General features: G+C 34.3%; 1 protein-coding gene across 5 annotated transcripts in view; it reads left to right on the forward strand.

Annotated features, from left to right (window-relative positions):
* Nucleotides 1–26,276, forward strand: part of LOC118183484 (uncharacterized) — a 201,543-nt gene that overhangs the window by 60,327 nt on the left and 114,940 nt on the right. For 4 of the 5 annotated variants that reach the window (XM_085821728.1, XM_085821725.1, XM_085821727.1 and 1 more), the window contains 2 exons: nucleotides 5,947–6,090; nucleotides 25,825–25,977. The exons of the other annotated variant lie outside the window; for it this stretch is intronic. In XM_085821728.1, the coding sequence (XP_085677854.1) occupies nucleotides 5,947–6,090; nucleotides 25,825–25,977 (297 nt within the window). The remainder of the gene's footprint in view (nucleotides 1–5,946; nucleotides 6,091–25,824; nucleotides 25,978–26,276) is intronic. 5 annotated transcript variants of the gene reach the window in all.

The raw sequence follows: 26,276 nt of genomic DNA on the forward strand, positions 1-26,276 counted from the left end.
GATCCAGCAAGGCTAGACAAATATTTCAATTTCTTATAGCTATTTTGAACCCATGTCTGCCTTAAATTAGTACTCTGAGCCATCAGTAACATCAAGTATAACTTTTCAAATGCTAGAAATAGATTACTAATATTTATATTATATTACAATATATTACTAACATTTACTTTAGAATTATAATATAATTGTCAAAAAATAAATAAATATTGAGGAAACACCACGCTAAAGTAATAATATAATAAGGTTTAAACCGTTGAGTTGCTTCCGACCCAGATAAATCTTTATTTATCCATACGGAATTTAATACCAAAGCAAATGTATTTACTTGATCTATATACACTAAGTTACATCGGCACTGTTACAAGGCTCTTGAAATATATGTACACAGAGTGCTTGCCTTGCAATTTGAACTAGATAAAATATATTACATGGGCACAGTTACAAGAAAGAAATATATATTTTGAAGAAATATATATTCGCAGCAAACATTTTCTTTACAGATCTTATTTTTACTGATTGCCTTGCAACAGTACCCAGCGTTGTACTTACATTTCGAAACCAAGACTATCTCTAGGTGGCTACCTTAGAGAGTGCCATTGGCAGATACTGTGCTGTAGAACTGGCATTTGAGGGATTAGTTACTATTACTGGCATTATCTCAACGGTTTCTATTCTATGTCATGTACATTGTGCAATCTATATCTTCCGTTCTACCGAGCCAACTGACGAAATTCAAATTCCATTTTTTATTTCTTGAAAGTGGAAATATGTATATTAGAGTTAGGATGTATATTAGAGTTGTATATAGCAATCATTCTAACATAGGTGTGTGTGTGTGATTATGACAGAGCCTCGAGGGTTATCTGCCTAAGGGGATGGATGCCTTCGTGGAGGACTTTCTAAGGAGAACTGACTCGTATACACATTACACATGGGGAAAACCACGAAAACGCCCATGCAGCCATCCCGTTCGCGGGATTCGAACCTCGGACCGAACTACCAGTATTCAGCGACTTAACCGCTCGGCCGCTGGTGGGGTAACATAGGTAACATAGGTATTTTGACACAATGACATGCCAGTTATTTTCAATATTTTGATTCTACTACTGAAATTAGGCCTAATTATTAAATTTTGTAAAATTTGGTGCAAAATTTACGAAGAAATTCAAAAATTTATCTTGGTGTATTTTTTCAGTTTTTGCCAAGAATAATTTACTTGGCAAACTTCTTAATTTATAGAAAGCTATTTTCCTTTTCTTTTTTTCATTGCAGGCGAGCGGAAAAAAAGTCATTGTTCATACTTTCAAATAATTTTAACAAAGTGCGTATTGTCATTTAGCGTTATTATCGCTGGAAAAAAAAAAAAAAAAAAAAAAAAAAAAAGATGCCAAATTTCAAAACGCTGCAGTATGTAAATTCATGCATATCGTAGAAAATTTTTAATAAAAAACTTTAATTCAGGTGTGCCTAAAAGTACATCTACTTTAAAATGATGTTAAAAAATTTTTAGGTTATAATATAATTTTTTTTTCAAAAAATTTTTAAAAAATATTTTAAAATAAAAATTTTAAAAATAAATCATAAAAAATGTGCGAATTATAATTGGATTAAGCGTAAGTTTCGAATTTTGGAACAAGGAATCAAGTAGGTTTAATAAAAAAAGAGATATTCATAAATATATATCAAATTCAATTAACATTGAGGAGCTAAAATTTTGAGAACTAATTTTTTTTAAACTACTCTTCCAATTTTTACAAAACTCGGCAGTTTGGCATAATTTGAGTTGTTGAATCGAAATATGGAAAAAAAATTGGCATGTTATTTCAGAGAAAGTCCAATTTTGTGCCAAAATACCTATATCAGAGCAATGGTATATATAAATAGCAATGGTATATATAAATGTAATATATATCCTAAGTCGCGCTTTCGAGACATGAAAAACGCAACTTGAATTTCGTCAATCGGCCCAGTAGAACGGGAGATATAGAACTGTCTCGTTTTGTTTTTTCACAGTGTACATTATTGCACAGCTGTCTATCACAGCTTTGAATTTTCGATGTGCTGACCTGTTCGTCTTAATATTCTGAATATTGCGGCCAGAAACTGTCAGTTGGCTTTTTGACCCAATATGAAGACCTGAGAAGACAGGAGAATAGGAAATGATCAGAGTCGTCTTCGTTACCATACTCGCAGTTGTCACTGCCACGAAAGGCAAAGAGACATTTGTATGCGAGGAATGCGCCATGTCACGTTAGAGATTGTGTCAAGTAATAATTTTGAGTATGCATTTCTGTTGATACTTTTGGGATAAATCTGTAGACCCGTCGACGCGTTTGGCGCCCTGATTCCACCGCTATTGCCACTGTGAGATCAATTGCTCCCATGTCTTTTTTTAATATATCAGATTGGCAATAAAGGGGCATCCTCCCTGATTTCTGTGGAGTTCTCCGCCTCTTTTGCCGCTGCATCGACCTTCTCATTTCCATTTATTCTGCTGTGCTCTGGAACCCAACTGAGCCTTGGCTTATTTCGTTCTAGAATTTGAAGAAGTTGCTTTCTAATTCTTTGCACAATTGGGTTGCGGGAGCTGTCTCCCGCTATTGCTGCCAAGCTGGACGCCGAATCCGTGTAGATCCGTCTAGTGACTCCAGCATTTTCGTCACAGTATGTGATTGCTGTGCTGATGGCTAGAAGTCCAGATTGGAACAGAGAGTTCTGCTGTGCCAGCTTTCTTTCCATATGTGTATTACGTCTCCGTCCAGAACGAGACAATAAGCACAACCAGTGCCTACTGATGTTTTCGATCCGTCTGTGAAGAGGCAGTCAGGCAAGTTTGGTGCTGTTGTCACAAGAGAAATGTGTGTAGTTTCGTAGATTATTATCAGCGGGGTGGTAAGGGATTTATGGATAGTGTTACTTATATTCGCCATGATCGTAACTCTGACCCCATGGTACCCATAGTGTGCGTACTGCGCAGCCTTGTGACTTTTATGAGTGCCGCTTCCCCCTTTCTGCTATTAAATCGAAGGGTGGCGTCCACATGTGCTCCCCATGCGACCGCTCTGTAAGTCACAATTTTTTCCGCCACCGTCTTATACTAGATTCGGAGTAATTTAGGTGATAGTCCCCATTTCGCTGTTGTTATATGCTTCACTGTGTTGGTCAGGTTGCTGATACGTTGTTTTAAAACTAATATATGCGAGAGCCAGGAAAGTCTCTATTCAATGACTATGTCCAAATATTTGAGTTCTGGGACACACTTTATTCTGCTTTCTAATAGACAGAGGCTAGGATTCCTTCTCAGTGGAGGACCGCGCCCTGCGATAAGAGCTTGCGTTTTTTACATTGACAACTCAAGTTTGTACTGCCTTGCCCATTGTGCAAAAATATTGAGGAACACCTGGTTTTGTTCTCCAGGTTGCTACGACCTGACACTGCCATTAGGAAATCGTCCGCATACGCTATTACTGTAACTCTTTTCATGTTCTCAAAAAGTGCAAATACTGTATTGGCCACCAAGTTCCATAAAATTGTCCCAAAGCACGAACTTTATGGGCATCCTCTTGTGAGGGTCTTTGTTAGTTTCACTATCCGTGGTGACTTGGACACTGGTTTTCTAGGTAGCTCTTCAGCAGGTGCTGAATCGAGGCGGGACAGTGATGGTAGTCCAATTCGGCAATAATATCTGGTCGCCACAGCGAATCGAAAGCTCCTTTGATATCCAGAGCAACGACCGCTGTATGGAAGTCATCAGCTCTGTTGCGGGTAACAGTGTCTAATGATCACTGCGTGATCTGTGGGAAATCCAGCTTTAAAGCCGTATTGTGAGGGTGGATACTATGATGCTGATTTAGGTGACGTTATAAGTAAAATTCACGCTATAAGTAATTAAGTGGTGGATTATACTTTCTGTGTTGCTGAAATTTTAGAGAATTTAAAAGCTTTTTCAGTGGGAGTAAATGATTTTAGGAGCTGAAGGGTTGGATGTCTTTGAAATATTGAAGCTATATTTTAGTAATTTCATCTGATCCTCTGAAAAATTAACTTCCAGAGATATCAAAAAGGTGATTGCTACTATTTAAAGTGGGAAGATTAACAGGATATCTGAGGCTAGGCAATTGGGGTGTGAGTGTTTAGAATTTAGAAGTAAGGATATTTTTATACCGTTGACAAGCGGTTTCAGTTCTAGGCCAAGATTTACGATCAAAAGAGGAAACATTTTAAATGAAATTGTCAATTTTCAGATGAAGGTTATATAATTCATATTAAATTTAAGACAAACGTTTGAGCGTGTTTGTGAAGAATTAGGGACAATTTGAATTCATGGATAATTTTCGAAACATTAACTAAGATCTGAGATTATATTTGACTTGTACAAATTTGGGAATGATATTCTGATTCTGATGTTCGCATTTGAGCAAAGAATGAAGATGGTTCAAGAATCTTATATGCTTGGCGTAATTTACAAAATCAGGTCTTCTCTGTTGACATTTTAAACCAAAAGGGGAACAAAAATGAAAAGTAGGTAAACACTAAAAATTTAAAATAGGGAAAGGGAAACGGTTAAAATACGACATTTTCCAATGACGTTAAAAATATTCTGCAATCACTTAGAATGACAAAGTAAAGAACAAGATAGCGCAAGTGGGCAAGCAAACAAAATTGCATCAGCTTTCTCGAAAATGCCGTTTGTTAGCGAAACTCAAGGAAGAAGAGAAAAAACACCAGAGTAAAACATATAATTAGGCAAAACAACAACCTTGTGTTGGGCAGAGCGAATAGGTACAGGGCCCTCTTCACCATGAGCAAATAAATTCTGCAATGAAGAGAGGAAGATATGATTATGTCCGAAAAGAAGATATGAACAAATCTTCGAAAGCTAATCATAGTTGGAAATTTAATCACGGGTTTGATTTTGGATCTGCAAAAATTATCCAAAACGCATCTTCGGTTGGTGAATTAGATTTGCTTGAAGCGTTTCATATTCACAAAAATTTATCTTGTTTAGTTAATATTTTAATTCCAATCCAATCTTTTCTGATGCTTTTAAAATTCTGTTGAATTAATTTTTCAATTTCGTTACTATTTCTGCGGAAAGATGACAGCTGTGGCTTCTTAACGCGTCTCAAATTTTGATGAATAATATGAGTATCTTTATTTTTACGCACAAATTTTTCTCGCCAAGATGAACTTTTACATTTCACTTCTTCCAACGCTGATAGGCTACCGTCGGCTGACTCCACCTACTGCCCGACCAGGTGTTTACGCTTCCAATTTCGCTCAGGTAGGCTCAGTGAGTGAGTTCAGCTCAGTGACTATGTGTCTTAGCTTTTCTCTTTTCTAAATATTTTATTCTTCCCATCGTGGAAATATATTGTATAATTTTCGTTGTTATATTCGTTTCAAATTTAGGCAGACATGGATGCAGAGATGGTCTAGAACATATTTAATCAGCCATTCAATTACAGAGTGTCTCTGTTATTCCACATAAACTAGAATAGACTTTATAATGACCTGGCGAATTCTCGCACAGGCGTGAATAAAAACTACTGACTCAGACGAAAGATAAAAATAACCCTTTATTAATTCAAACTAGTTAACAAAAAGGGACGGACTTCTTGCGTTACAAAGACACCGTCAACTTGCTGTGGAAACTAAAACGTAGAATATTATAATACAAGTCAAACCTGAAATAAATAGTGCAAGATAACACTTAACTTACGCCTAAGAGGTGAACTCTCAATAATATTTTTTTATGTAAAATAAGGAAAACCCTGCACAATAAATGGTTACAATTTAGACTTTCAATTTTTCATTTGTGGAAATACAAAATATGTAGATTTTTATTTGGCTAATTTTATTGGCTAATCATTTTAAGCAGATTATTTAAAAATTTGCTTTCTGTACTGACTATATATTTTTAAATATCATAATTTTATTCTACAGATATAGATGAGTGCAAGGAGATTCCTGATGCGTGTGACTCTACAGAAATTTGCAGAAATATTATTGGTAGCTTTGAATGTATTCCTTCATTAGAAAACTGCGAAAAGGGATTCGTATTCGATTCTAGCCGTAAACGATGCATTGGTATGTAATTTTGTATAATTGTCAAATATGCGTATTCAAAAAATTTTGCACTTTTCGAAAGCAAGATATGTATATACATTGTAGCCATAAACGTCTTTACTCAGCCTTTATTTTCGCAACTTTTGTCGCAGACGTTTAAATTAAAAAAAAAAAAAAAAGTATGAGTTTCACAAAAATTACAAAATTTAACTTTATTTGTTCTCAACGTCCCTAAACTTATATATGCAGAAATTTTTATATTTATTTTAAAAAGTAAAATATAAAACATTTGTTTACAAAATACAAGATACTTAAATATAAGTTATTTCGTTTTAAAGTTGGAAACCTAATTCAGTGGGATGAAGTTTTGTACGAAGTTAAAAATTATATATCAGTTTAGAAAAAGATTTCTGGTGTTTATACATTAAGTGACTAGCATTGTCTATGAAAATGGCGGGAAAAGTAATGAACAATATAACGTTGATCAATCTTATTCACAGAATCTTAGCAAAATTAGTGTTCTGGAAAACACTAGTAGACTTTAATACTAAAAAAAGAAAACTATTTGTAGTTTAATGAAATATTTTTGTATGATTACTAAATTATGATTCTGAAGTAATAAAACAGGGTTTCAAAAAATTAGAGACCTGTGACCTTCAGATATCCCAAATTAGGAAATTAAATATCTTGGTGAATCTTCGTTGTACGAGATTCGAACTTTTTGGTCTTTATATTTTTATAACGAAGATTTTCTACATATAAATATCAGAATAGAAGACCGTATAAAAATTTGGATTTCGTACTTTTAATAAAACTGATATTTAGTTTGGAACCGCCATAACATGAATATTTGCGACATTTAAAAACTTTCTGTAGCTGGAAGTATATGTGTACGACCAACGGTTGCCAGGTAAGAACTTTTGTGGATACGGTGTACATTAAAAGTAGTACTATTTTGATGGCATTTGTCCCTTCTCCAAGAAAAATTAAAATTCCAAAGCCCGTCTGAAATATTTAAGAATGAAAGGCAACCATTTAGAGAGAAAGTTTAATCATTGACTTTCCCGCAGGGTTGAAAATTAAGCCTGTTTCAGAAATTAATATCCACCATTTAAAGTGCTATTATTATTCACGAAAAGTGAGAAATGGTTGCAATTTAATTAAATAAATCGTGATACCAGGATTTCATATATATTTACATTTGTCTTTAAGGTTGATGTCGAACACATACGCACAAGACATAAATGTTTCGCACTATCTACTTCAATTCTTCAATTCAATAGATTACCAGAAAGTTATGTTGTTGTTGTTGTTACTAATCTCCATGTCTAGGAACATACTAGACGAGGTCCACGAGTCCATTCACCTTCAGAAAATCGAAAGCAAGCTTAGGAGACTTGTAAATTAAATATCTTGGTGAATCTTCGTTGTACGAGATTTGAACTTTTTGGTCTTTATATTTTTATAACGAAGTTTTTTCTACATATAAATATCAGAATAGAAGACCGTATAAAAATTTGGATTTCGTACTTTTAATAAAACTGATATTTAGTTTGGAACTGATATTTAGGTCCTCAAGAGACAACTCCAGGCACTCAAGGACATGTGCCGGTGATACCGGTGCATTTTGACATTTAGAATAAATTGGGTGCATCTTGAGACTTCTCTCAAAGTAAGTCCTTTCAGATGTCCGCTGAAGAATCGGGAAAGTGTTGTCTGAACACATCTATTGCAATCAATAGCAAGAGATCTTCCAGGACAATCAGCTTGATACCAGGGATGATTCGGGGGAACGAGCCAAATTTGCCTGTCTGCATGTCTTCTAATGGAATACAGTTCAAAATATGTCAATGAATTGGTAACTGGTAATGGTTCTTCAGAACTCTCCTTCGCCAGAATGTCTTCCATTTCATTCCCCCATATGTCAACATGGGAAGGAATCCACTGAAGGTGCACTTCACAGAGTGACGAGACATGCTTAAGCTTGCTAAGAATTGCAATTCCGGCCTTATCACCAACTCTTCACCAGTTTGAAAGATATTGGATGGCGCTACGACTGTCAGACAAAAACCATACTGCCTTAAGATCTGTAAAGGACGAAACTGCGTTTAGTCCTTCTTCGATGGCTATAAACTCACTCTTAAAAACCGAACTGAAGTCAGAATTTCTTTTCTTTATTTTAACAATATTTCCATTTGGGCATTTAATGACAACTCCACTACAGGAACGAGAGCCCTCGCTTTTACTCCCATCAGTATAGATAAGGGTAGCTTCAGCGGGAATTGCGTGTATAGTCGTAACAGGGCCGGAATATCATTTTTCTTGAAAACTCGAGACAAAAGTTCCGTATGAAACTCGACTCTAGGGAGTCCCTCAGACGGATATAAACATTGTTTCAAGTAATGCTGCTCAACATTACGGTCAATTGTACCAGCATACTCAATTTGACTAATGGGTTATTTTTCTTAAGTCTTTGGTTATTACTCCAGTGCTGCAGGAATTCTGAAGTTCTATTTTGGGAGTTAAAACTGAAAAGTTTATTATAGTATTTTGCAAGGGCAGCATTTCTTCTTAGGCTAAGGGGTTGAAGGTCTGTTTCATACAACGCAATTTTATTCGGGCAACTGTTGTGTAAGCCACTTATAATACGAGAAGCACTAAGAACCAGATACCAAAAATTTATTCTTTCATCAAATAAAAAAAGACTTTTAAACAGGAAAATGGCATAATTATTCTATTTAATATTTATTAAAATATATTAAAATAGAAAGGTAGCTTTTTAATGAGTCGTCAGTTCGGATTTTATTTATTTCAGATATACAACATGTAAAAATATTTAATAAAATTCTGTTTTAGAAATACTGACAGTTTCATTTCTCTGTCGAAGAGATTACATTGTTTAAAAAACTGTTGAACTAATATTGTTGGTAAAAGATATCTTATTTTAAAAAGGAAAAAATCGCTTTTGTTTATTAATATGAGACTATACACCGAAAACCAACGATCTTTAAGTTACTTCAAGTTTTCTTTTCACTTGTCAGCTTTGTTAATCAATCATTCTTGATATTATCTAATAAAACATACCTATAGTGTAGAATCGGTATTTACTGTCTAGGAATATATTGTAAACTTACTCCTTTTGTGGCTGTCTAGGGGCTAATAAACTAGTCCGATTTATGTAAAACTTGAATATTTAATGAAACATGAATAGTTGCTACAAACTACAAAGTAATTACATACGTAGAAGGAAATAGGTGAGATTATTTACAAATGAAGAGAATTAATCGTCTTTTAAATGTAAACATCTTTTAATCGCGTCATCGTCTTAATGGCGGAATCGTCTGACTTCTCTCATCGGAAAAATCAAAGATTTATTCTCACAGCTTGTCGCGTCATCCGATTATAATGAACGATGCCAGCCCACAAATGCTCGTCCATCCTGATGGAATGCGGCCTCGCATTCTCGTAGCACCACCATCACATCTAGGGATCTAAAAAATAAAATTAAAAAAAAAAAAAAAAAAAGAAGAAGTTTTTAGTTACTATTGAGGGAAAAGTCGTCTTAAAAGGTTTATTTCAGCCATCTTTCCTTATCATCTTAACATCTTCAGAAATAACGGCTGTATCTCTTCTTCAACGCTCTTTCAGTGTTCGGTCATCTTTAACAGTCTATCTGAATACATGTATTTTACAAACACGTCTTCCTTTCATGTTGTCTGGAACAATTCGTCTGGATTCGTCTTCGTATTTACGTCTTCTTAAACATCATATGAATACGTCTTCTGAATGCGTCTTCTTAGATACCGTCATTCGAATGCGTCTTCTCAAAATCATCTTCGTTAAGCCGTCTTCCTTCATACATTTCATCCTTAGACATCATCTTCAGTCTTCTTAAATTAGTTCACGTCTTTAAAACAATAGTCCATAGTCAAATCGGGAGAAATTTGTCTAGTCGGGAAAAACGTCTAAATCAGGAATCATCAAAATTGGTATTTCATTATCAAAGATCGTCTGTCCATGGTTTCAGGTATTCAGCACAGGTACTAGTCTTGAACGGTCCTTCCGTAAAACCAACCTTCTCCACGTCGTATGTGTCATTAGGCTTCACCTTGGTGATTTTGTATGGACCTAAAAACTTGGATTTTAGCTTTATACCTGGCCCTAGTTGAGTGCGTTTAATAGCTACCATATCATTGATCTTGTATTTACGAGGGAGTTTTCGACTTCGATTATAAGTCTTTCGATTCTCTTCCTGGATCTTCCGAATCTGCTCTTTCGCCTCTTTACGTAGATTTTCTCTAGACTCGATAAAGTCCCTCTGAATTTCAGCTTCTATTAGTTCTTTAATCTTCCTGTCTTTATTCGTCTTTATCTTCGTACCAAACAAAAGTTCGAAAGGTGTCGAATTGATACTCCTCTGAAAAGTCGAATTAATTATTTGCTGGACATCATTTACGTGTTTGTACCATTTCGTAGGGTCATCTATAGCCAACTTAGAAATGACTGATATGATAATGGAATTCAACCGCTCTACTTGTCCATTGGCTCTTGGTAATCCTGTTGTGATTAAGGATAGATGAATATTTTCCTTAGTACAATAATCAGCAAATTCTTGAGAAGTAAATGCAGTACCTCTGTCAGCTACTATATTGCAGGGATTTCCAAATAAAAATTTTTGAATTTCAAGTTTAGCTATTACTTCTTTACTAGAGGTGGTTTTAGTTGGATGTAACCAAACAAATTTTGTAAACGAATCAATAACCGCGAAAATGTATTTATAATTCTTGTTAGAACTCTCCAAAGGTCCTAAATGGTCTATGTGGTAAGTGTTTAGAGGAATATCTTCTTTAGGTAAAGGATGTAATAATCCTTCCTTCTTTCCAGATTTCCGGTGCAGTCTGTAATACGCGTTTCAATTTTTGAATTCCCTGAGCTTCATTTTCGGAAGGAATAATGATGTCGTCCATATAGATTACAACAATATTCTCCTTTAAAAGATCACGAAATATATCGTAGATGTATCTTTGGAAAACACTTGGGCTGTTGGCAAGACCGAACGGAACCCTCAGAAATTCATACTGTCCGTTTTGTGTCACGAAAGATGTGTATTTTCTACTTTCTTCGTCCACTTCAACATGAAAAAATCCGTTCTTTAAATCTAGTGTTGTAAATACCATTGCTGCTTGTAATTTATCAATAACATCATCAATTAATGGCAGAGGAAAGCGATCGCGAATTATTTTTTTATTCAGGCGCCGATAATCCACACAAAGTCTCCATGAGCCACATTTTTTCCTACTTAGCACGATATTACTTGCGTAATCAGAACAGCTTTGTTTAATGATTTGTTTCTCCAACCACTCCGAAATCTGTTTATCAATTTCACGCTGCTCAGCTGGGGGAAAGCGTCGCGGCGAGCAATAAACTGGAAGTTGATCTGTCAGCACTATTCGCATCTTCAGGCCTGATGTTTTTATTTTATTCGGCTCATAATTCCTTACTAAGTGTAGTATTTCATTTCTATGTACTCCGTCTTTGATATGGCTTAAATCAATTTCCTCGTCATTATAAATATCACGAATGCACATCAAATAGTTTTCAGGTTGCAATTTTCTAATTTCGACTCCTTTTTTATTTACAGTTAATTCCCCTTGCCTTATAATATCAGTACCAATGATCGCTTGTAAAAACATTTCGTTTTCTACGATAACACAAATATTTGATCGAAATGAAGAACCATCAATTTCGAATTCACCTTCAAATCTTCCTATAGGCTTAATTTTTCCATTAGCAAACCCCGTTAACTGTAGATCTGCCGACTTAAGTTCAGGAGAACCTATCTTCTTATGTATATCTTCTCGGATTAACGTTACCTGACTACCAGTATCTATTAAAGCATCAATTTGAAAATTACCCAAATTAACAATTTTATGCATTTCTTTCTGACAAGTCTGATTATCGGAGTAACAGCTTTGGCATCTTGGATATTTTTAGATGATGTTTTCGAACAATCTATGGCCTTGTGTCCGAACAAATCGCATTTAAAACACTTAAATCCTTTACTCTTATTGTTACAAAAATTAGACTTATGACCTAAACTTCCGCAATTATAACACCTTGGCTCTTTAATCTTACTAGGTACAGCGCGTGTTTTATTTTGTGTGTTAGTACTTGAATATCCCTTATTCTTCGTATCTGGAACGCATATTTTCTCATAAATTTTTAATTTCTCTTTGAATTCAGAAATAGTTTTACAACCGTACAAAACAATTTTGTTACTACTCTGATCTGGTATCCCATTGATTACATAATCAAGAATTGATGAATCATCAACAGAACCGCGACTGGCTATTTCACGCATGGCAATTAAATATTCGGAAAGTGATTCACCAGGTTTTAAGTGTCGTTTCTGTAACAAATTATGAAGTTGTGCACTGTTTATTTTAGAACCAAATTCAGATAAAAGATTTTCTTTTAATTTGTCCCATGATATTATACCCTTCAAAGACCTAATAAATATTTTAGCAGAACCAGTAAGCAGTTTTTTAGCAAATACAATTTTCTGTAATTCCGATAACTTAAATAATTTAAAAGATTCTTCTAAATCACCAATGAAGGATTCAACTGGATATGTATCAGTGCCATTAAATTCAGAAACAGTTTCTAAAATATCACGAAAATGTAAGGAAATAGTGCTAGGCATTATAATGTTTTCATCCACTGAGTTATTTATGGGAGGTGATTCTGACCGAACAGAATAAATATCATCATTCTTATCAGAATCATAAACACTTTCGTTTTCAGATAACTCATCATCGTCATCACTTTCGGATTTTAAAAGCTTAAAATCACAAAGACTATTCAATATTAAATCACAGTTTTTATCAGGATTTGAATCATAATTAAGATGTAACAAATTACACACAGAAATAAAATCATTTGCAGTAAGAGTTTTAAGTAATTTTTGTTTTGTTTCTTCAATATTAAAATCAGATGGAAAACCACAAAAGTTACGCAATCTAGCTCTATTTTTTCGATCAAACAAAGTTCCAAACACAATTTGATGTAAAAGTTTAATTGACTTAGTAGGCCCAGTCTTTAAAGAATTTGAAATTCTAGGAATAGAATTTAAGGTAGTCATCTTAATTCACAGTATCATAGAACACTATTCTTAGAAGTAACAATGTGGAAATAATCGAAACAAAACTTACTTCTCTTATTTTGTAATATTCATAATGCTTCTTCCTAGGCTCATCCCGGCCTAAGCGCCCAAATCTGTAGAATCGGTATTTACTGTCTAGGAATATATTGTAAACTTACTCCTTTTGTGGCTGTCTAGGGGCTAATAAACTAGTCCGATTTATGTAAAAATTGAATATTATTATATGAAACATGAATAGTTGCTACAAACTACAAAGTAATTACATACGTAGGAGGAAATAGGTGAGATTATTTACAAATGAAGAGAATTAATCGTCTTTTAAATGTAAACATCTTTTAATCGCGTCATCGTCTTAATGGCGGAATCGTCTGACTTCTCTCATCGGAAAAATCAAAGATTTATTCTCACAGCTTGTCGCGTCATCCGATTATAATGAACGATGCCAGCCCACAATAGTATATTAATAAAACATTTTAAATTATCGGCACAGGCACAATTAACTTACAGATAGACACCATGCATAAAAATAATTCCATAAATACCTGATAACAATTTTTTACCTTGTCCAGGCCTTATTACTAAGCAAACATTGAGGGCTTCAAGGCAATGAATTTCCTGTACCGGTCTGGAAATGTAGTCATTTATAAATTTTGCAGTGTAAACCAGTGTTGAACTGAAACACGCTGTATTTATGTTCGTTTAGTATTTATGGATCTTATGCCACTAGCACTTCATATATTCTTATCAAATGTAAATTGTAATAAAAAAGCGAGCGGTTTTTCTTAAATATATTTCCTGGTTTTAAGATCTGTTGAAGTTTTCTCAATTCACTTCCTGGTAATCAAAATTGACGATAAGTTGCGTTCGTTAGTTTATTGGGATACTTCTTCACCGCAGAAAGCTTGAAAACCATGAACGGACGAATGAGAGCATTAGTACCGTATAATACACTCGTGGACAAATGCTAAAGATGGATGACAGTAGCAGAGATAGCAACCATAAAATGGAAAGCAGTAAAATGTGGAAATTAGCATAAGTGTTGGATACAGTAAGACGTGTTGTGAGTATGCAGATTCTGGATTTTCAAAGTTGTTCGTCACATGATAGCGCTGGTAAAAGACATAAAGGATTTTACGCGTACTGACCCGTTGGTGTTCAAAAGCAAAATTGAATGGGAAAGAATTATTTAACGGATTTACAATCTTCAGGATGTCTTAGATCACTTAGATGATTTTATGCGTATTATTGGCAAGCTTAAAGAAGGACAAAAGTAACAGATGTTGCTAAAAAATTCAACGTCAGCCACAGTGTTATTTCAAGGCTTTGGAAACCATTTCAAACAAATGGAATGTGTAATGTTTATCAAATGTCACGGGGAAGGTCGTGTTCGCAATACGGCGCCTGCAGAAGATAGGTACATAGTTCTATCGACAAAAAGGAACTGGCCCAGCACAGCTACTGAGGTAACAAATCAGTTATTTACGGTTACTGGCCAGCGAGTCTCCCGAAAAACTGTAGCTAGACGTTTCCATTGAGGAGAACTATATGCCCGCCGTCCTGTTGTGTGCATTTCATTGTCTAGACTTCACCGTCCCGCCAGTTTGCAATGGTGTCGTCAAGCATCGCAGTTGGAGGAGAGACGACTAGGCTTGTATACTATTTTCAGATGAAAGTAGGTTCAGTCTGTCGTCTGACTGTGTACGGCAACTGATGGGGGTGAGAGTGGTACTGCATATAGTCCGTCAAAAATACAGGAGAGGGTCCGATATCCTCCATGCAATATCATGGTATTGGCTGGGATCAACTGATATATGTCGCTCTATGTGCTTCCAACTGGGACTATCTGGACAATGATACATGAGTGACGTTCTTCTGTTTCATGTTACGTGATGCTGGCGATGACAAATTTGTTTTCGTGGACGACGCAACATGTTACGCAATATGTCATCGACCAGTAGGTGTCCAAAAGCGTCTAGAGAGCTAGGGTATTCAACACCTCGTATGAATAGAACGTTACTCAGATTTGAATCCGGCTGAAAATGTTTGGGATGTTTTGGGAAGGAGTCTTGCTGGTCAACAATGCTCTCCAATAAACAATGACACCCACAGAGGAATGGGATAAATTCCCCCAACAGTTGATGGATAAGGTTATGCAAAGAATGACACGACGTGTGGAATCATGCATCGCCCTCCATGGTGGCGATATCCCGTACTGACAATTTACGCTAGAAAGATGCTCTGCGGATGGTAATTGCATTTTTTTCATTTAACGTATTGATCACAAAAAGACCCTTTTGTTCCTTGAACACTTTTCAAAGCCTTCTATATTCCAGAGAACAATAAATTATCTTTATAGCTATTTCATAGTATTCTGGTATAATTTATTTCACCTGCCATCCAATCACACTTGCTTTTTTACAGCCGTTTGTGATCCGTTCTTAGCACCTGCCCACCAGCATAGAATCGAAGAGCGCATCTTTTTATCATTTGGTTTAATCGAATGAAAGCACCATCCGTAGATTACAGAACCAGCCCTCTACCAATCTGTTCCTTGCTTGAAAAATATGATAGAGATAGGAACAATCCGTGACTTAGATCCCGTTACCTCAAAACAACATGGATCAGTCCCTGATACTTACCTCTATTTCCTGTTATCTTGTAGAGTCTTCTAGTGTGTTTCGAGTTCATAAACTGGTAAGACCCTACTAAAAGACTAGATATATAATTCTCGCTAGGTCTTGAAAGAACAGATAACTGCAAAAGAAGTTTATAATAATCTTTTTATTTTAACTAAACTGAACAAACGTACTCACTGGGTGATTACAATTTAACCACTCGTTGTGGCTAAGCAACTTAAATAGAAAAAAAGCTGTACAATCACAATAAAGTAAGATTGGCTACACGACTGGCTCATTCTTTATTCAAACCGCTAAATGGGCTACACACAGCAAAGCCAAACCTAGAATATCAATATAATTTGAAGAAAGTATATAGCACCGACTATGCAACTATAAGGTTGCTAAGTCAACCACGTGGCATAAACCCAGAAATAAGTCCCAAAAACTGCTGCTTAAGTACTATTTTCAACTCACTTAGATTTGCATACACGTCATTAAATTTATATTCTGACAGAAAACTGAAATCAGAAGGGAAAGGAAAGTTTCTTTAAACTAAAAATAATTGGGTAGAATAAAATAAGGTCTTTACAATCTAATTCGAAAGTTTTTGGGCCCATTCTAGTGGAGCTTCTTTATGATATGTAAGCACGAAAGTGCTTACACACACCAGTCTGTTTTCTTCTGCAAAGTTATATGAAGTAAACACGGAGATGAAAGGTGTTTACAGAAATTTTGTGTTACGGTCATGGTAACCGACGAAAGTTCACATTATCTTGTCTGGTCTGGTCACTGGTTTGATTGAGTTAAAATGCTATTAAAATAATACACTCCTGCTAAAAAAAATAAGTTACAAAAGCTCAAAAAATAAGTTAAGGCAAAACAGGGGATAGACAAAAACTGTGTAATAGATATGCGTGAAATTCATCAAAGAGTTTGGTGTGGCATTACGGGACCACATAGCAAACAATAAAGCAAAGACATACAACAATGCATGTATTAGATCGTCATATTGCGAAAGGCCAAATGGATTGAAACAATGTGCAATAGAAACATCACCCTAATAACGAGTATGATACTCTCTAGCTGAAATGTATGCTTGACAACGCCGAGGCAAGCTGGCATATATATATATATATATATATATATATATATACTCCCTTCAAACGTTAAATGTTGTAATATACTAAATGCAAAGCGCAGTATAAAAATCATTGTGAATAATGTAAAAGCCTAAATAAGCACGAATTTGTACACCATGTAATGTTGTATATAACATAATTGTGTCTAATCTGCAATACTGGAAATTATCACTGCGAATAATGAAGTCTAACGAAGCATATACTTTTGCACCATGTAATATTTTATGTAATTTACAGTATGTAACCTGCAACGCTTGAATCAGTAAATGTGTGTCTACTAGTAGCTTTTTTTTCTTCGGGATGACATTACTCCATTAGGCACCGCAGCCTTAGGCTGGATGTCATCTCGACGAGGAGAAGTAATGAGAAGAAGATGTGGAATGGTTTCACTTTCCAGATAATTCCGCACCACTCGAATTATATGCGGGCGGGCAATATCCGCGTTGTAACCACTGCAGCGGTAAAAAGATGCACAAGAGAATGTCGAATTTCGTCGTGAGATCGGACATTCTGCGACGGAACCACCAGAAATCACGTAGAGGTCTGTGTGAGAAGGATAATAATAATAAAGGCACCACATTAATGGTGCCGTGACCAGGATAATAATAATAAAGGCACCACATTTATGGTGCCGTGACAAAAAAATGAATTTAAGTTTTAACTGTTGGTCCTGTTTTATTTCAGGTAGAGAACCATTTTATGCTTATGCCTAAAAATATAACTACACATGTGATTCCAGTATGAATACTATTGATAATTGCTTAAATATTCTGAATTTTGTGATTATGTCTGATATCAAATAAGTGAATATTAGTAATGATTGGATAAAATTTTAAATTTTGTGATTATCTGATATGAATCATTAAGAAAGATTAAGTTGAAAATTGCATATGTAAAAAATATATATATATAGAATTCCATATGACTATGTTTTCTGCTAATGTGAAATAATTTAATGATAAAAAATAGATATGTGAAAATGGTAATATCAATTCAAAATTGGTCAGTATTTAAGAAATTATTCCTGAATGTATATCATATTGTGTGGTAATGAGTATGTAATAACTTGTATCTATGTGAAGAATTTCGATAAGTTACAATAGTGTATTTATGAATGTACTATCTATTAAGAGTAATAATAATAGTAATTTATAGTGGTACTAAAGGATAGTAAATTGATTTAGAATGGCTAAGAAAAATAATGTAATGAACATGAGTCTGGCTACTGCTCTGCCTACTTTTTGAGGGGAACATGACAAAAATATAACATTTTTTCTAGATCAGTTATGCCAAATGGCAAGTTTAGAGAACTGGAATGAGAACAGAAAAAGTTTGGTGTTAAAAATTCAATTGAGGGGTAAAGCATTAAAATTTCTAATTGATAATGAATCGTGTAAAGATATGTCATTTGATGATTTAAAAGCATTACTAAGTAAAAAATTTGCAAAATCTCAGTCATTTGACACAATTCAAAATAACTTTAACTCAATTAGACAGACCCCAGATCAGTCAGTCGAGGACTTAGCGGAAAAAGTGAATACTTATGCCACAAAATATTTTGGGTGCTATCCTAGTTCGAATGAAGAGGTACATAACCTCACTCAAAAGGCAATGCTTTCAAAATTCTTAGAAGCTCTCAGACCAGATTTAAGACTGGAGGTTAAAAAACTAGGACCTGTTGATTTTTCTACTGTTGTTAAACAGGCAAAGAACATAGAAAAAGCATTGGAGGATTCTGTTAATAGCTCACTGACACATGATTTTTCACCTGAATTAAATACATTAATTATGCAACAAATGCAAAATAATAGAGCCATTGAGGATTTGTCAAAAAAATTTAATGAAATTTTACCTAATGGTAGTGTAAACAATGTAACTAGACTAGAAAATAATGCTACACAAAGTATTAATAATAGAGAGTCTTGTCATATTTGCCAACAGAATCATTGGACTACAGAGTGCCCTTATTTTCCTTCAAACAATAATTTTCAATATTATAGACAGGCTAGAAACAACCACAGAAGAAATCTTTATAGGGGTAACTTTATCAATAGAAGGAATAGATATCATAGTCAGTATGCTTTCACGCGAGGTAATAGACCACAGAACAGTAATAGAAATAGGCCACAATACAGAAGATACAATACTCGTAGAAATAATTTAAACTAATGAAGGGTACTTGCAGATCTCCCAGATACACAAAGTATTACTCAAGTGCCCATAAAAAAATTTGGGAGAAACAAGACAAAATTAAGAAAATAAGGAACTCAAATAGGCCAAATACACATGAAAGATTCCGACACAAAATTAAAGAAAGTAATGAACAAAAATTGGTAGCTTCTTGCCAGACTAATAGTATCACAGAATTACCAGTAATTGAAATCAAATTTGGCGACTTTGTGGTAGAAGCATTACTCGATACAGGTGCAAATTTAAGCTTAATACAACCAGACACCTTGCAGGTAATAAAAAATTATACAAAGATTCATTACTTAAGCAGATCTGTAAGAATACATACGCTAAATAATGCTACTATCCCATATTTATCTGCTGTAAACTTAAAATTTCGTTTAGGAAATAAATGGCTTGCCAACCAATTTTTTGTTACACAACATAATTGGAACACAAATTATCAAATGATTTTAGGGTATGATTTCATTCAAAAAAAATAAGATACTTATAGATGCAGATAAAAGTCAGTTAATCATTGATAACACATATTTTGATCTTCTGGACAAAAGAAAAAATTGTACTAACATTAATGCAAAAAAGGTAGACAAGAATAGTAGACCAGAGGAGTCGGGTATTGTAAGAGTAGTATTGAATACCAGAATTGCGCCAAATACAGCAGAGATAGTAAAGTTAAGCATTCCAATTAATATGCAGAAAGAAAAGCAAATAATGTTCTCACCAGACAGGCGAAAAGTGGGCAAGATAGGTATGACTGATTCAATTCATGAGATAAGTGACAGGCAATATATATTCACCATAATTGAAAACAATTCCAATTCCATAATTATTCTAAGAAATGGTGAAAAGATTGGTAAGGTATATAAAGTCGAAGAAAAACAATTTGAAAAACCTAGAGAGCAACAAAATTTGCAGATTAACCATATAACTTTAAAAGAAATTAAAAAATTAAGAAAGGAGGAACTAAGCCCAGATGATTTTGATTTAAATCATTTAGAAGCAGAACAAAAAAATAAGATGATTGAAATGCTCATGAAAAATTCAGCTGTGTTTTCAAAATCTTACACCACTCTGGGTGAGACTGATGCTGTCGTGCCACAATTTAATTTATTACATAACTTTCCAATTCAAACTAGACCATACACTATTCCTCGCATTGCTAAAAAATATGCCCAAGAGGAGATAGTCAAATTGTTAGAAGCAGGTATTATAGAGCCATCGACATCGAGTTACAGTTTTCCAGTAATTTTTGTCAAAAAGAAAGCACCACCTAATACTCATCCTAGCAAGTTAAAATTTAGAATGGCAGTAGATTATATATTGCTAAATTGCATAAATGAATCATATCAAATATGTCTACCTAAGATTTCAGATATTTTGCATAATATAGCAGGTAAAAGTTATTATTGTGTGCTAGATCTTAAGTCAGCATTTTTTCAAATAAAGTTAGATCAGAAAGATAAAGAAAAATTAGCCTTTTGCACGGAACTTGGCAATTTTCAACCAACTCGGTTACCTTTTGGTGCAAAAAATTCATCTGCTTATTTCCATACTCTAATATCAAAATGTTTAGGTGAATTGCAGGGTCCAAATTTACAATATTTTCTAGATGACATAATTGTTGCAGCTAACAGTATAAATGAACTAGTAATTATTTTACAAAAGGTGTTTGACAAGTTAAAAAAATTTAATTTAACGTTAGACCCAGCCAAATTGCAGTTATGTAAACAAGAGATTACGTATTTAGGTTTTCCGGTTAATAAGAATGGTTTTGCTCCTTCAGAGGAGAATATTCAGAAAGTAGCTAAATTTCCTAGGCCAAGAAATGTGAAGGAGGTTCAAACATTCATAGGCATGGTAAATTATTTTCGACACTTAATTTTTAATTATGCAGAAATTGTCAAGCCAATAGTAAATTTAACAAGAAAGAGTATACCATTCGTGTGGAACGAGAGATGCCAAAATGCATTAGATAAAATACAAGAATTAATTTTAGAAAAACCCACAATAAAAAACATAGAAAATGATAAACCTTTATATTTAGTAACCGATGCTTCTAGATCAGCCATTTGTGGCATATTAATGCAAAAAAATGATGATAAGTTTTTCCCAGTACAATTTTACTCAAAAATTTTAACACCTGCTGAGGCTAGATATCCTTCAATTAGGAGAGAACTTTATGCAATCTTCAGATCAGTAAAGCAATTTCACGAACATCTGTAGGGAAAAAAATTTATTATATTAACGGATGCTAAACCTCTGACTTTCCATATTAGTCTTGACAAACAGCCAGATATTGTAGCATGTTGGTTGTGATATTTACAGGAATTTCATTAGACGATGGAGCATATTCCTGGTTTAAAAAACCCAGCAGATTACTTGTCAAGAGTTTCAGAGGATGTAGTGGTAAACAATGTAAATATATTTAGGACCAATGATAATTTGTCTATTCAAAACATAATTAGTAAACAGCAAAGTGATCCAGACATAAAATCAATTATAAAAAAATTACAGGATAACCACAAAGAAAGTGTAGAACAATATTTTATTGATAGTCATACAGATGTAGTAATGATAAAATTAAAACCTGTAAATGTTAGAAAGAAAGACAGAAGTATCCAGAATAAAATTCTAATTCCTAAGGCATTAATTAAAGATGTATTACAGACAGTTCATGCGCCTCACTTTGGTATTCAAAAGACATATGAGTTTGTAAAGGCAAAGTATTATTGGAAAGGTATGTACAGAGATACGAAAAGTTTTGTATAAAATTGTTCAGATTGCTTACAAAATAAGTCTAGACCTCACAACACTATGCCACGTCTAATTCCTAAGAAAGATCTTGCTCCTGGAGAGATGATAGCTATAGACATAGTTGGTAAACTGCCAAGATCCATAGATAATAAGTTTTATGTACTCACTATCATTGATCATTATTCCAGATATTTGGAAACAGTTCCGTTAAACAACTTCACTTCTCAATCCATCATAAAATCTTTAAATGATTATTTTGCCAGATTTGGCATTCCAAAAATTTTGTTATCAGACAACGGTTCCTATTTTTGTTCCACAGAATTTAATCAGTTTTTTAAATCACTTAAAATAGAACACAGAAAAAGTTCAATTTATTATCCACAGTCCAATGGGTTGATTGAAAGAGTTCACAGGGTAATGAAAGAATCAATTGCAGCAATATCAAACAAAATATTTGAATGGCCACAAAAAGTACTGATGTTTAAACTCTATTATAATAATGCTAAACATTCTGTAACTCAATTTTCACCAGCAGAATTATTTTTTGGTAGAACATTAAATACTCCCATAGATAGCAATGATCCTCTTAAATTAGCAGAAGATTTTTAGGAATATTCCAAAAGACTAAAGGAACAATTGAGTAGAGATAAGCAACAAGTAAAATTAAATGAGGATGAATACTTTAATTGTGCAAAAAAATATTTGAAAGGAAAAAAAATCCAGAATTGAAATCAGGGGATAAAGCTTTTATGCAGGAATTTACTGATAGAAGGGTGTTACATCCAAAATACAAGGGCCCATATGAGATCATTAAAAAGCTACGAAATGATAATTATATAATACAATTAGAGAATAAAACCACTAAAGTTCACGTAAGTAAATTGTTTTTACAAAAGCCTTCAAGAATAGATTCAACACAAAATGAGGATTAGGAGTGTAACACAATTGTAAATTGTAGATCAGCAAATCAAAAAAAAAAAAAAAGTGTAAAGAAGTTGTGATTATGATAAGAATGTAGCAGGTGTACAAGCTAGATAATGAATGATGATCATGTGTGGTATGGGTCAATTTAGTGTAATAAAGCGCTAATTGCACGATTTTTGGTAGAGTTGGCTAGTCCATATACCAGAAGAATTGAATTGTATTATGCAGGGTCTCATTTATTATTAGGTAGCAGATTAAAAAAGAAAGAAAGAGTGTGGTGCTAATCTCCTTGTCTTACTGCTGAATCAAATTGAAGGTATGTAATTTAGTAGTGGATCTTATACAAATGTAACTTGTAACAATGTCATGATACATTAGTGTATGAAATGCATATGTGAAATGAATATGATCAAATGATAAAAGTAGCTAAGTAATAAAATAGTGAATGTGATTCTAAAATGTAAAGAATGAGATAATGTAAACAAAGGTAAACAATGGTTAAGAGGAGTAACATCAAATTGATAATGCAATATCATTAGTAATTGATAAATTGATTTTATCACATGTGAGTTATAAATTATATACGTTATATACGTCAAAATTACTTTTATGGAATCACATCTGTGGTGATATTTTAGGTAAGAGTAGACATGCATGAGCACGTAAAAGAATAATACTAATTTAAGAATGTAAAAAAAATGTGTATCACAAAGTGTTTAAAGTGCTATGTTTTTTTTTTCCCAAGCAATGTGAAAAATTAATGTGAATTATGTGTGTATAGTGCATACGAGAGCTCAACTGTGTGCGTGTAATGTGAAATGTTTATATAGTGCCAAAGAAATGATAAAGTGCAGTGCCTTTGCAAGTGATATAAAGATTGGTGTGAAATGTGTATGTGATGCTGACGAAAGTTCAAGTGTATCCAGCAGAGAGGGATTTCATTTGTCCAGTGATCGGACGAATTTTTTTTTCTTCGGCCGGAGGGAATGTGAAAACACAGAATTCTCACAGTGAACACGGTGGCTGTTTCGATTCTTAAATCGTTATCGCGCCCTGCCACGTGCATCGCAGTGGATAAAAACTGGAAGGACTGGTTTTGTCTTTCTCTTTCTGCCTGTCGTCGTGTTAACGAGTGTGTGGGCCTTTGGGCCACACACACACTCACACACACAGCTCTCGACATCGTCCACAGTACTCGATCTGATGTCCATTTTCATAAGATGGAAGAGAAAATATGTTCTTGTACGAAGAATATAAGAACTCAGGTAAACTTTACTGATTAGGCTGCGAGGTAAAAATTGTTCCTGTGCTGTGACTCAACGTGTATAATCCTGACAATTGGATGTTTCGAAGTGACGACCATGTGCGCCAATTTCAAGCCTATCTACCAGAAATTTGATCTCTTCTATCACGAGTAATTGCACTGCATATTAATTAAGCTTCTTGAAAGATGCTGATAAGTAGTGTGCCATTGATGCATCAGGATTAGGAATTGCAATATACCGTAAAAAATGAACGCTGTGACAGTCCCGTAGGTCTAACGAGTAGGACATGCCGAAGGGCATTCATGAATGTGTTTTTTTCTTATAACATATCGAATATAGGCTAATCAAGAAAAGTTGTTTTGGTGATTTATCTAGGCTAATCAAGAGATGTGTGTTTTTGTGATTTAATAAATGTATATTTAAAAGATAGCTAATGACACATGAATGCCTTATTGGGTAAGTCATTTTATTCTTATTATTAAAATTCATGCAATGTACTGACCACTAAATTTTTAGTTTAACTTTTACACGGAATTAATTCGCATTTGATACTCTTAGTATAATTACTTTTATACGATCACGGCCAGCAACACCACAGTCTGCGACCGTTTGTTGCTATCCCAGCCAATATAAATAATCACGGGCTCAATTCAGTCGCTCTCTGAACTGCAATGAGGACAAAGGAACACAAAACAAAAGTCATAGGACGTAGAGTCCACCTTCATGCAGTCGATGAGACACAGTTTGGCGGGATATGCCGCAGCAGAGAGATTCGACGGCAGCTGTCGTGCTATTAGTGATCTACGGCATCTTGCACATAGCAACAGGAAGCGATCATCTGAAGTCGTAGTAATCCTTTAGCGTCCAGACCTACGTCTTCTACATGGGTTTTGATTCTTTTGGTAACGATTTCGCAGTCTACTGATGACATTATAATGCACATTCAGCTCTCTAGCAACAGTGGAATATCTTGGAACATCCGGACATTTTTCCACCGCATTTCATCGTCAAATAGTATCTTCGGATCATGCTTTTTCTCTTTGCCTATCTGGAACTATTACTGCCTGCGAACTGGCACATAGGTCCCCCATGTCATTTTTGTGTTGTTGTGGTTCGATTGTGGGATTGCGTTTTTTGCTAATTTTGGTTGCCTATTTGCATTCAGCGATGCAACTTGCACCCCATATATAAATTGCATGTTTTTAACTCCTCTTTTTACATTCGTACCTTTTCTTTTAGCGTCTTTTGCTTATTTTTTAGCTCTAATGTATTCCCAATAAACTTTTCACATGGTTACCGTGGAGCAACAGAATTCCTGTTTTATTTCCAAGTGCTGCATATCCAATCCTTCTGGCATCAGGTAGTCAGACTGCTTAATAAACAACTACTCTGAAACTGATATTGGCATTATAGGTCGCGGGTATCCCTCTTGTGATTAATGTATTGACTACATGTTAAGGTATACTTAATTACCATTTCCATAATTTTTGGCCTCTCGATGTATAAACATAAACGTAAGAGCGTTTCATAATCAATAAAGGCATTTAGTGTACTAAAAGGTTGTTAATACATTAACCATGTAACGAATCAAATTTTAAAGCTGCATAAAAATATAATGTGCATCAAATATTATGCTCTTTTTATTTAAAACTACAATTCCGTGGAGGGGACATCATTCTAACGTAAGTCTCTTTTCTGTCTAGATATCGACGAATGCTCAGCGGGATTGCACAATTGTAACCATACAACGCAGGAATGCATCAATCTTAATGGAACCTTTGAATGTAAGGAAAAGCAGTTAACTCAGCGGTGCCCGCCAGGTTATAGGCTAAACCCAAGAACGTCAGCCTGCGAAGGTAAGTTTTATAAGTGAGAATTTTTAAATCCTTCGTTTTCAGACCATTATTAAATATTCTTATAAGATACAGCTTTCATTACTAAATAAAAGCCATTAATCAATTTTGTACACCAATGATACTGGCGAATCTTTATGGAGTTGGAGTAAAAGACCTTATCATCCTGCCCATGTAATTTCTTAATCAGAAGATAAAGTAAAATACAATTAAACTTTATTTCTAGTAAGAATATTTATTTGAATTTAAATTCCATTATCAGACATTGTCTTTTAAATTAGAAAAGTAAGTTTTCAGATATT

The sequence above is a fragment of the Stegodyphus dumicola genome, chromosome 8 (genome assembly GCF_044657685.1).
Source record: "Stegodyphus dumicola isolate Sdum_Otavi_A_Nest chromosome 8, ASM4465768v1".
NCBI classification, from domain to species: Eukaryota; Metazoa; Arthropoda; class Arachnida; order Araneae; family Eresidae; genus Stegodyphus; species Stegodyphus dumicola.